The 13,278-nt window shown below is 43.4% G+C and overlaps 1 protein-coding gene across 4 annotated transcripts in view; it reads right to left on the bottom strand.

The window, feature by feature from the left end:
* ZDHHC14 (zDHHC palmitoyltransferase 14) overlaps positions 1–13,278 on the bottom strand; it is a 75,515-nt gene that overhangs the window by 31,747 nt on the left and 30,490 nt on the right. For 2 of the 4 annotated variants that reach the window (XM_083732544.1, XM_083732546.1), the window contains exons 2-3: positions 12,136–12,296; positions 5,815–5,973 (exon numbers count right to left, since the gene is read on the bottom strand). In XM_083732544.1, coding sequence (XP_083588670.1) covers positions 5,815–5,973; positions 12,136–12,296 — 320 coding nt within the window. Of the gene's footprint in view, positions 1–5,814; positions 5,974–12,123; positions 12,297–13,278 lie in introns of all 4 variants that reach the window. The other 2 variants (XM_083732543.1, XM_083732545.1) reach the window with 1 other exon arrangement.

Raw genomic sequence — 13,278 nt, 5'->3', positions numbered from 1 at the left:
CGAATGAGATTGTACGCTCCGCGCAGATCCAACTTGGTAAAGATGCGACCCTTCCTCACCGTCGCCAGCAGGTCATCGATCTTGGGCATAGGGAAGGCTGAGGGCTTGGTCTTGAGGTTCAAGACGCGGAAATCAACGACCAGCCTCTTCTGGGGCGTATCCCTCTTCTTTACAAAGAACACGGGACTGCCTCCTGCCGCCTTGGACTCCCGGATGAATCCCCTCTTCAGGTTGTGATCTATGAACTCCCTGAGCTCTTGCAATTCATCCTCAGACATGGAGTACAGTTTCCCCGTCGGGAGCGTCGCCCCGGGCAGGAGGTCGATCTTGCAGTCGTAGGGTCTGTGGGGAGGCAGCTTATCCGCCTCTTTCTCGCAGAAGACCTCCAAAAACTCCTTGTATTTGTTAGGCACCGCTTGCAACATGCCCAAGTTCAGCTGTGGTCCATCCTCGTGCCCCTCATCTTCCAAGTCCGCCAGGATGCAGTGTTCTGCGCAGTAAGAGGAGCCGAAGGTCAGTTGCCGCTGGTACCAAGCTAATGCCGGGCTGTGCCTATCCAGCCAACTCATTCCCAACACTATGGGCGTGTCTGACAGGCGGGTGACGTTGAAGCCGATGACCTCACGGTGGTTTCCAATGCGCATCACCATTGGCGGCGTCTGCTGTAGCACTTGCCCTCCCAGTAGCTCCCTGCCGTCCACTGTGACGACTTTCAGAGGTACCGCCGCTGGCAGAAGGGCTATGCCATGTTGCTGGATGAACTGCATGTCTATAAAGTCTGCATTGCTCTCCGAGTCTATGGTGATGGGAATTTCCACAAGTAGCCCATTGGGGAGCTGAAGGGATGCGGTGAGCTGCACTACTGGTTTGGGTGGGAGGGGGTCGGTGGGCTGTAAGATCCCTGGGGATTGCTTCACTGACTTGTCTGGCTGGTCCCCAGAGACGCCATCTCCAGCCAGACAGTGGAGTTTTCCTGCTGCGACTCCCTCTGCTGAATTGCGTCTGTTACTGTCGCTGCGGCTGCAGTATGCTTGTGAAACCGCTGGGGACACTCTTTTGCCATATGCTGAGCACTGTCGCAGATGTAGCACTTCCTGGTTCCTCTAGGAGGCTTCATCTTGACTGCTCCCGGAGTTAGGGCTCCGACTGTGGAGTGAGCCTTAGCACCACCTATCTCCATCGGCTCCTCTCCCCCTCCCAGCGGAGGCATGGATCGAGCGCGCGCCGCCTCCTTGGGGAAGGGAGGCAGTCCTCTCGCTGGCGTGCGTCCCAAATGCCCTTCCTCCTTGCCCCAAGGGCGTCCTTCCAACCGAACCCCAATGGAGAGTGCCCGTTCCACCACGTCCTTGGTGGTTTGGGGTCTTCCCCCCCTTGCGATCTCGTCTTTCACAGCTCCGCTCAACCCCTCCCAGAACAGGTCTCTGACGGCAGGCGATTCTTTCTCCCAGGCTAGCACATTCACCAATGCGAAAAAACGTGAATGATATTGCCTCACAGTGGCTCTACCTTGTCTTAGTCCGTGAATCTCCTTCCTAGCGATATCCACATCAATCTCAGATAAAAAACACGCATCCATCACTTTAATGAAGGCAGCCGCATTTTGGAGGGCTGGATCCTTGTCTCTCCATAGATTGCGCAGCCACGATTTCGCCTCCCCCCGTAAATGCGAAATGATAAATCCCACTCTCTCTTCCTCATTTTTAAAGTCTTTGTCAAGCAGCTGCAGTGCATAAATTACATCTGCTCTGAAGTTAGGATACTCCTGCAGGTCCCCATTGAAGTGAGATACCAGGCTCCCTCCTCTGTTCCCCAGCCCAATCCCTTCTGGTCTGGTGGCCGGTAGCCTCTGTGTACTTAGCACTTCTAACCTGGTTCGCAGATCCTGGCAGGCAGCAGCTGCTTCCTGTTCTTTCTTTCTGGAAGCCGCAATTTCTGCAGTCAACTGCGTCACTGCGTTTTGCAAACTCGCTATCTTCTCTTCGGTAGTCATTTCCCTGTTTTTCGTGAGCTCGCGAAGCACCAATCTTCACCCCTCGCTGCTTTCCCGCACTCCACGAGGTTGCAAAATTGGTGAAAATGGAGAGGGGACTTACTGTCAGGACTGCCGCTAGGTCCCAGCTCACAGAGGACCAACGCCCAGTGGATATTATATACAAAAGTCTTTATTGAAGTTTAGTTTCCATTTCCAAGCTCTGGGCGCGCAGACCCACGTCTTAACGCTAGACCGGCTAAGTCCCCTCTGACTCACTGCTCCACCCACACCAGTTTAAGATTCTAGCCCGGCTCCACCTCTTGCGCTGCTCTTTCCTGCGTTGGGTCCTTCTGCCCTCTGGGGTTCCCTCCTTCCTGGACTCCTCTGACGCGGAGCCTCCTGAGTCTTGCCCCTCCCTCCGGCGGGCTTTAGGACCTGGCTCCCTTCCCGGGCTCCCCGCTGTGCCGCGCTCCTGTACATTTGAACTTGGCGCGCGCGCCCAGCCGGTGACTTTCCTTCTGACCGTTTCCCCGCTTCCTGATGTGGGTGTTGCCAAACCTGACTCCTCTCCTCCCTCTGGTGGTGAGGACACTGGTCCCGACTCCTGGGACTCCCCCTCCCCACTGCGCTCTGGTGGAGACGCTGGTCCTGATCTCCAGCTGCTGCTCAGGGACTCCCCGCTGGCCCCTCCCTCTTGAGGTTTCTCCCTTGGAATCTCCCTTGCTCTGGCCACCGGCGCTCCCTTCTGTGAGTCCTCCGATTCGCTAGAGAGGCTTGTGGAATAACTCTGGCCACTGTCAATGCCTGCGCCCCCCTCGTACTCCTCCTCCTCACTCTCCATTTGCTCCCCCTCCTGTGGCTCTCCTTCTGAACCCCTGACACATACGCTTCAGGTTACAGACTCCGCTAACCCAGAAATAGAACCTCGGGTTAAGAACTTTGCTTCAGGATGAGAACAGAAATTGTGCTCTGGCGGCACGGCAGCAGCAGGAGGCCCCATTAGCTAAAGTGGTGCTTCAGGTTAAGAACAGACCTCCGGAATGAATTAAGTACGTAACCAGAGGTAAAGGTAAAGGTAAAGGTACCCCTGCCCGTACGGGCCAGTCTTGACAGACTCTGGGGTTGTGCGCCCATCTCACTTAAGAGGCCAGGGGCCAGCGCTGTCCGGAGACACTTCCGGGTCACGTGGCCAGTGTGACATCGCTGCTCTGGCGAGCCAGAGCCGCACACGGAAACGCCGTTTACCTTCCCGCTGGTAAGCGGTCCCTATTTATCTACTTGCACCCGGAGGTGCTTTCGAACTGCTAGGTTGGCAGGCGCTGGGACCGAGCAGCGGGAGCGCACCCCGCCGCAGGGATTCGAACCGCCGACCTTTTGATCGACAAGTCCTAGGCACTGAGGCTTTAACCCACAGCGCCACCTGCGTCCCCAACCAGAGGTACCACTGTACTGAAATCAATGCTGTGGTATCATGAAGAAAACCAAGAGGAAATTACTTATAAAATTCCATTTTTTCATACACACTATACTATAACAGTATAGTATAAAATATAAAGGTAACAAGAAATTTAGAGAAAAACAGGGGAGGGGGAGGGATTAGGAGGAATGGTGTACTACTTTAATTCTTATTTATATACCCTATAGTATAGAAAATCAATAAATACATTAGATATCCATAAGGTATAAAATAAGAAAGAAACTATGCCTGGCGTGCTCTGGTCCATGGGGTCACAAAGAGTCGGACACGACTAAATGACTAAACAACAACATGTCTAGAACTTTCACCACATACCTTACCATTTCATAATGAATTCTTAACAAGTAAACATGGTGTGTTAGGTGACTTGTCAATATCATCTCAAACAAGATTGAACTCTGCTAAAAATTTAATATCGGAGCAAGATGTAAAATCATTAGCTGAAATTTCATTGGCAATGAACAGCACAGGACCCCACTATTCCAGTACAGTGGTACCTCTGGATGCAAACGGAATCTGTTCCAGAGCCCCATTCACATCCTGAAGCGAACGCAACCCGTGTTTGCGCGTAAACGGGTCGCGATTTGCCACTTCCATGCATGACGTTATTTTGAGTGTCTGCTCATGCGCAAGCGGCGAAACCCGAAAGTAATGCATTCCGTTACTTCCGGGTCGCTACGGAGAGCAACCCAAAAACGCTCATCCCGAAGCTACTTCAACCCGAGGTATGACTGTACTTTCCAACGAGAGAAGCATTATTAGCCTGATTTAGAATACATTGAGGTAACAGAGACTAGAGCTGAAATTTTATTTATATCTGAAAACAACAAGTACTTAACAAGTCAGTTCTGTTTTATTATTTTGGAATTTGATAACAAGTCAGGGATACTTTTGAGGATATCGGCTAGTGATCTACAGTAGGAATTAAGTACTGAGGGATACAACTGGATTTGGGTTAAGATTCTAGCAAGAACAACATCTGTGGAGTTAAAAGAAGAATTTTATAACATATTTGACTCCCTATAGACTTAGTAGGATATATTCACCAGTAACTGCTGGAGATGTAGTAGGCCTCAAACAGATTTCTTGCATATAGTTCATTCTGAATTAGGTATATACTATACTGTATTATATTGTCTGAGTTACAGAGAATCTTCAATGCAGGCATCCTCCCACTTACGCACGATCAACTCGCACACAACCACATATATGTGCAGCACCAGGAAATAAATAAATGATTCAATCCTAACCTGAAATGGTGGGAGAGCTGAAAAGTCCTGTGGTTCGCGAGGAGACCCTTCCCTGAGCCCAAAGAGGACGTCAGTGAGCCAAAAGTCCAGAAAAAAAGACTCCAAGGGGTCCAAAATGGTGAACGGGAGCTCTCGCTGCCACCGCGCTACCAGCCTCTGTTAATAGATTCTGGATTCTAGACTCCGCAAGCAGAATGTGTATGTATGTGTGTGTGTGTGTGTACACACAAGACTACTTTTAAGCACAGATTTCAAAGTGGCCTTTGGCGGGGGGTAACTATGATGAAATATGTTTCCACAGGCACCACAAAGATTCAGTCTATAATACAGAAGAGATATTGCTTCACAAACTATATTTTGAAGTACGTAACTTTAAACATTATCTCCTCTTATTTAGCCTTCAACACCAAAGTTAGGGCAGTGTATTCAACACCAAAGTTAAGCCATTATATTCCACAGCAAACTGGTAAGAAAGCTAGGACAGTGCATTATCTTTTATTTTTACTGCAAAAATGTATGCCCTGTTAAAATAGATGTTACATTTAAGCTTTCTTTGTTTTGCCCCAGGTTTCCAGGTGTTCTGACTCACAAAAGATTCCTACTATAAATGTGACAGGTGTAGCCTGTGGCTCTGAATCAACCCAAAGCTCCATGGTTTTATTTCAAATTGAACAAAGAATTGAGAGATGAATCACTGTGACTCTTAACAAGAGGGAATGCTCAAACAGGAAAACTGAACTGAAATGGAATCCATATAGTGCACAAACAGAAAAGTTTAGCAGGTTGAAAACTTTATTTTTGGCTCTATCAAGCCCGAAAATACACAAAAAAATTATACTTTCATAGAATTGGAAGGAATCCTGAGGGTCATCTAGTCCAACCCCCTGCAATGCAACCTCGGCTTAAAAACCTCCAGTGAAAGAGAGTCAACAATCTCTCAAGGGAGTCTGTTCCACTGTTGAACAGCTTTTACTGTCAGAAAGTTCTTCTTGCTGTTTAGTCGGAATCTCCTTTTCATCATGAGAAACACCAAAATATACTGGCCAGTATATATTAATCTTTCATTATAGCTAGCAAGATCTGTATATTATTTTTGTGTGTGTGTTTTTACTCACCTACACAGTTATCACAAAGGCTGCAATGTGAGGCACGAGGTGGGCGAAAAATCTTGCAGGTAAAACAGTATTTTAACTTCACTGTCTGCCCATTGATGAGTACTTCTTTTGTTCTGGGAGGTGGACGATACCCTCCTGAACTGGAGCCATTTGCAATTTCTAAATATGGAAATAAAAACAAGAAGTCAAAAGATTGAGTTTTCACCCAGTATATTTGGAATAAGTACATTACTGTAATTTTTAATATAATCTAGATGAATTGGAAATAGTTAACTAAAATTGTCCTTTAAATCCTTTTTATAAATAAGGAGGGTAATATATAACAAACTGAACCATATTAAGTCTTCTTTTGATTGAAAACATGATGTTATATGAGAAGCTTTACTTGTCCCAAATGCAGTGTCAACAACAAAGATGACATGCAGAAAAATCTGTTAATTCCTACATTTCCTTTGGAGGGAAATTAGTCCTAAAGGTGTTTAGCCCAAGCATCTTATGCATTATGATCATTCCTGCATCCATACAGTACTGTGTGATTCTTTTCAGGAGGCTATAGTCCTATGCTAACTTACTGGGGGTGACCCCACCGAAATTGAGGGGCCCTACTTCCAAGTTAACCTGCATAGGTATTATTTTCCGATTGTAGATTTCATTCTCTAAGGACAAACATAGTAAGAGACCTCTGTGCCAACCATAAGCAGTGCTGTAGCAGGGGGCGGGGGATGGGGCTAGCCGGGTTTCTTGCCCCGGGTAAAGCCTCCAGAGGGCACCATTGAGACTCCCAGCCTGTGTGTGTGTGTGTGTGTGTGTGTGGTGTGTGTACACAAATGTATGTGGGGAGTGTGTGTGCCAAACTGGGTCTTTGACCTGGGTGAAATAAAGCCTAGTTTCACCCTTGCATAACGTGCTAAACCACATGCATATTATTATATGCATATATTTGTCTTACCCATAATATTTATATATTTGCAATATCTCTATCTTAAAGTGTATTGAAAAAGTTTTAACCTGAAGAATATACTTTTAACAATGTTTTAAATTGCATATTAATTGTGTTTTTATTTTAATTAATAGTTTTAATTGTTTTGTTTTACTTTGGGAGACACTCAGGTGATATAGATGGAGTTACCGTAATTTATTACCTGGAAGTAAGCTCCATTGAATTCAGTAATACTTATTTCAGAGTAGGCAGGTAGCAACCAAACCCAAAAGAATTTGCTTTTTCATGTTGCTACCTTCACATGGCCAGTTTTTGTGTGTTGACTTAAAACAAGTGAGTCCAATCTCCATTCACATAAATTAAAGATCTATTAGATGAGTGTAGCTACACAAAGTCATACTTAGAACCCTTGTTGCTCTTCCTAATGCTGTTAATTCTGCTGCATCTTTATTGTCATCTGTGGCCCTGAGAGGCCTTCTGTGACCTGATTTAACTCCAGCAGAGCACTTGGCACCTTCTGAAGCGCCCTTTCTGCTGGCAAGGCAACTTTTTGTTGGTGATGGCAAATTTGCACTTTGCTCTAAATACTTTCAGGACATATCTCCTCCAATTAAAACATTTCTGTTCTGTACTACCAATAACTTATGGTGGCATTTGGGATTCTCTTTCATATTTTCTGCTCACAGCCCTGAGACAAAGGCTGACAATGAATAGTCCAAGGTCTCCTAGGGAGCTTCATAGATGAACCATGATTTTAACCCTGGTCTCCTACACCTTAGTCCATTTATTATCCTTCCACAGTATGGGGGGGAAAGCCATAGAAGCGAGAAACTTGGGGTGGGGGGAATAATCTTTTTCCATAGGGCTGAAAGTTTAGTGGGGACCTTGTTAACGGTTCTGTGTGACACCTTTAAGATTGATCAGTTCAGGCTCCAGACCTACTTGGTAGCCATCCCTATAGAATTTAGTGGGGATTACTTCTGCGTAATGTATGGTTATTGTGACATTAGTCCACACTAGAAGGGGTCTCTGTTTTCACAATTGATAAACCAAGGTCAAACACTGTTTCATTTAGTTGAATGTGATGCTTTTGTATCCATACCTTTGCAAGGGAGGAGGATGGGACGAAAACCAGAACAAACTGGGTTATCTGGCATCTAGAATTCTTATTTCTTTAGTTATTACTTACTCTGAACTTTACAGGACAGATTAAGCTCTGAAACTCATTTGGGAATTCTCCAAAGCAATGTTGTAATGTATAATAGCAGGTTCCCTTAGAAAACAAGGGCATCACAGGGAATCTGTGGCACAGCAATTTTGAATGCATGTACTTGTGTGAACATTATCCCTTCCTGACCTAAAATACTTTATTAAAACGTGGCACGCACATTGAGAGCAAATGGGAAAATGACTTTATTTATTATGCAGGAACACCACAGTGTTAGTACACAAAAGCAGCATGCTTTGTAAGGGTAGTTAATATGGCCTATTTTGCAGTACCTGAGAACAGGAAAAATCTGTGACAATCCTCCAATTAATAAGGATTTTAAAAAACAAACACTGCATTCTGTGTGACTAGCTAACATCTGAAGGCTCTTTATACTTCTGCCACTCTGTTTGGTAAGAACAGAAACTTAATCAAATTGCATAATGATCACTTAAACCAACTACTAATATGTCCACATCAATACCATGAGTGCAATTAACTATCCCAAATAGAAGTACTTTGTGCCCAAACTGAAGAGCTCATTAAATTAGAAATCCTTAAATGAACTGAAGACATCAAATTAAAGTTGAAGTATAAATGTAATGACATCCAAGATGATCAGACAGCATCCACTCCAGTGCATCTGCTCAAAGAATTTTACAAATTCCCAGATACTCGTATTTGCCATGGCAAGATAGCACCTAACACATTTATTCTGCATTATGCTCTAAGATAATCACAATGTGTTGGATCTTTTTAAACTTAATAACCAACTGAAAGCAGTCTTGGTTGCCAGAGTACACACATAAATAAGCAGAGTGGCACAATAAAACCTTACGCCTTGTAATATTAGGGTAGGAATTACAAGCCCCTGAATAGTTCCTGACGTTAATAAGATTCAGTATGACCTTAATTAACCATACCCCAAACTAATGAAAAAGGTCCTTGACCAAATCCTCCAAACTCTATTCTTAATTCAGCCCTCACATAAATAAATATACAAATACAAATGTTTATTTAGAGGACAAACTTCTTTGCTTATCTCCTTCCTCAAACCTGTATAGTGAACAAATGCTAAATCCCTCCATTTGCAAGTGTTCATAAATACTGATATCAGTCTAAAAGTCTGTGCTCCTAGCCAAGAAAACTACGTGCAATTTTCTCCCTGGTTTCCTAACCTGTAACTTCATCTGGTTTCACCACTACAGGAATAGATGCAAGACAGTACCTTTCAACATAAAACATTCTCTTCTAACTTATTTATACTGTATTAACAGCTGTTTCCAAAGGCTTATTATGCAGTTTCATTATTTATAGCTGGAAAGAGGGAACAGCAGTTGGCTCATTCAAAGCAAGCAAACGAACACTTTATTTGGACCATCTACATTTAAAATGCTGAAAGCAAGCTTTAATGTTGCAAGATTCTTCCAGGAGAAGAAAATACAAAAAAAGCCCCCAATGGTGCTGCATTGGATATTTACCCAGTCTTACAGATTTGATCTCAAATATGCTAGAAGATGGAGGAAATTAGTTGAAGCAAACACCAAGGGATTATCTCAGTGTTCCAATGAAGCAGGGATAGAGAGGAAGTAGGAATGACTTGCACTTCGGTCATTTCTTGATGACAGGGGCAGATACATGTTGCCCAATGTGATGTCAAAAATGTGCATTTCTCATGGGTCTTGGAGGAAATGGGAATGGAAGAATTAACTACTTCCTTTTCCTCCAATGCTGCTTTTTTGAAACTTCTGAAGTGGCCCATATTGGAGCCTGACAAAACAATTTAGAACTTTTGCTGGATTAAAGTGTATGTTTCAGTTATCAAAAGAAATTACCCAACCCCTTTGTGTCTTGATGTTTAGGCAGCTGCTGAAGATATTTTTGTACGAGAAGGCTTTTAAAAATGAAATGATAACTGTACAATCACAAGAATTGTTATATTGCTTTTAGTTTATTGGGTTTTGTAATTTTTGTATTTTATCTTATTTTAATTTATTGTATTGTACTGTTTGTACACCACCTCAGTAACTTTTGGTTGTGAAGGAATTTATAAATCTGCAGATATATAAATAAAAGACAGAGGAATACCTCTAATGTAAAAACTGACATTACCTCCTGTTAGAAAAATGAATTTAGCCCATCACTACAAAAATACACAAAGTTTTTCAACAGTTTAGATCGGAGATGGTGAACTCTATATGCTAATTTATGGGTGATTTAAACATTTGCTCATGGAATGTTTGAGGGTTGGGGACAGTAATAAAAAAAGAAAAAGTATAAAACAACTTAATGAAACAATGACACAACATTATCCTCAGTGTTTGAAACTCCCATTGCTCTAGGCACATTTTGTGACAGGGAATTTCATTAGTGCAAGCAGTTTCTGAGCTCTGGGTGCAGCACTGCGCCTGAGATTTCAGATTAAAACTGCAGAGTGGAAGGAAAGGAGGACCTTTCTACTTCCCCACTTCCCCCTTAAAAATATTAGGGGGAGGGCAGGGGAAGGACTGGACCATGTAAAAAATGAACATAATATTTTAACTGTAATTCATTCATTTTCAGCTTCGTATTCTTGTTATTAAAAAAGCGCGCCAGGACATTCCGTTGTTGCAGCCGTAACCTAGGTTTAAGGTGCCATTTAGCTCCTAGCTTTCATATATCAGTTTCTAACATGGATCACCCTCATTCTGGTATCTCACCAAAATGACAGCAAACAAACAAAAAGCCACCATTGTCTAGTACATAGAGCATTTTCATGACTTAGATTATTATTTATTAAATATCTATACTGCCCTTCATTCAAAGATCACAGGGTGGTTTACAATATAAAAACTCAAAAATACATACAATAATAACAAACAAGTACACCTCCCCCCAATTTAAAAGGCCATAGATTGTTTAATTAGCCAAAGGCCTAGGACATGAAGAATGTTTTTGCCTGGTGCCTAATGGTATGTGATGAAGGTTTCAGGCGAGCCTCCCTGGGAAGAGCATTCCACAAGCAGGGAGCCACCACAGAAAAGGCCCATCCTTGTGTCGCCACCCTCTGGACCTCTTGTGGAGGAGGCAAACAAAGAAAGGCCTCAGATGCTGATCACAAGGTCCAGGTTGATTCACATGGGGCTAGATGCCGTCCAGAATTATTTAAAGTTTTATAGATCAAGACCAGCACTTTGAATTGGGCCCAGAAACTAATAGGCAGCCAGTGCTGTAGGGCCAGGATTGGCGTTATATGCTCAAACTGTCTTGCCCCAGTGAGCGACTTGGCAGCCAAAATCTGCAATACAGTAGCTAGTTTCCAAACCTTTTTAAGAGGCAGCCCCACATATAACATGTTGCAGTAATCTAACCTAGAGGTTACCAAAGTATGGACAACAGACGTTAGGCTATCCCTGCCCAGATAAGGGTACAGTTGGACTATTGGCAGCAGCTGATGGAAGGCACTTTGCACCACCATGGCCACCTGAGCCTCAAGTGACAGCAAAGGGTCCAGATGTACAGTACCCCCAACTGTGTAGATCAGGGATGGCGAACCCTTGACCCACAGCAGGATTTCTTCCAGTCCTCTGGGTCCCTACCTGCCCATCAGCAGGGAGAGATTAAAACCACACTGCTATATGCCTGTGTCTTCTGAAAGTGAATTCACATAACCCGTAGGAGCCAACTCCTAGGGGCCGTGCAGGCTTTGGCCCCCACAATAAGATATTTGAGGGGGCTACCCTCCCCTAAAGTTGGTGGACACTTCCAGTCAAACAGTTTGTGTCCTCTGAGTCATGTGATTGATCATGTGGGGCAGGGCTTACCCGGGCCCCACAATATTTTATTCAAGTTGGCACCCCTGACATAAGCACTCCATTCCTGGCCAGACACTCCGCACCAGCGGTTGGTAACCGTTTTGGACCAGTGGTCACATTTTGAATTTTGAGAGTGTGCTGTAGAAGTAATTGTTGCTCCTTTTCAATATCACTGGAAACACAAATGCTTCTTTTGAAATTCTACAAGACAGACCATTCCAGCTATCACTGCCCTAGAACTGAAAAATTACAAAACTCATTCTTTTTAGAAAAAAGATCAAGTATGTGATGTTGCCATTCAGCACGCATGCACGTGTGCACACGCATACACACACAGTTACAAAGAAGATGATGGGACAACAACAGACCTTCAGTGTTACCTATTTGTCTTTCAAGATCTGCGGCTTCATCTGGTGTTGCACGAGGCAGGACTCCAGGATCACTGAAGCTAGTACGTAGCAAGGTCCCCATAACAAAAAAGAACAGAACTGCTCCTACTGCAGGAATTGCAGGTGTAATCTGATCTGATAAATATCGACAACTGTAAAACAGAGAAAAATTGAAAGTTTAAGGGTCATTAATAGTGCATAATACACCTTTTAACCTGGCTTTTGACACCTGAGATATTTTTCAGGACCCACCCTATTCCTATAAATGTAATTTGTTTTAACTGCTTTTAAGACTGAATTTTAAATTGCTATAATCCACCCTGGGATCTTATGATGAAGGGAGGGTAAGAAATCAAATTATTATTAGTAGTAATAAGGCTGCTGATGTAAGTTCCATTATTGTAAGGGAATTAGGCATGGGGGAGAGAACTCCTGGAAAGCCATTCCAGATAACCAGCTTAGAGAAGTTATTTCCCCATGAAGCACAAAACCTAAAAAGCTCAAATTTTATTTGAGAAATTCTTTATTTCACAAAATTTCTGAGTGTGCATTCAGATTATATTTTCCACCACCACCACCATTTTGTACTCAAGGAGGGCTCTGGTGCAGGTCCAGACTCACATTCTATTTTCCCACCTTATTTTCTAGACATCAGTAAATTATTGTGTTAACAAAGGATCTCCTGAGCCAGTCATTCACTTCTCCTTGGAGCAAATGGAGCAGAGGTAGTGAAAGAACCCACGGTTTACTACAGATCATTTCCTTCTGTACACTTAAGTAACATTTCCTGAAAAATCAACACCCACTTTATTTATTTGTTTGTTTAAAGTGAGGCAATAGCATGATGTCATGTACAAAAACAAAAAAATGATAGAGTGCGTTGATAAGAGATGTAAAGCCTTTTATAAATGGCATCTTTTAATGTTATGGATATGTATAGCAGTGTGGTTAAAATGTAACCCAGTTTTTTTTAGACTCCCTGCCTTCTTTGATTTTAATATTAAATGTTTCCTGAGTGATAACTATCTTAATCACTTGCAGCAAAACCAAAAACTTAAAGACTAACGGATTTATTACAAGATAAGCTTCTGAGGACTCAAGCCCCTTTTGGAAAATAAATAACTCTTCTATGTA

This window comes from Podarcis gaigeae (assembly GCF_964106915.1).
Source record: "Podarcis gaigeae genome assembly, chromosome: 3".
Classification (NCBI taxonomy): domain Eukaryota; kingdom Metazoa; phylum Chordata; class Lepidosauria; order Squamata; family Lacertidae; genus Podarcis; species Podarcis gaigeae.
Note: the sequence above shows the minus strand (reverse complement) of the source record. Positions and strands in the feature narration are given on the sequence as shown.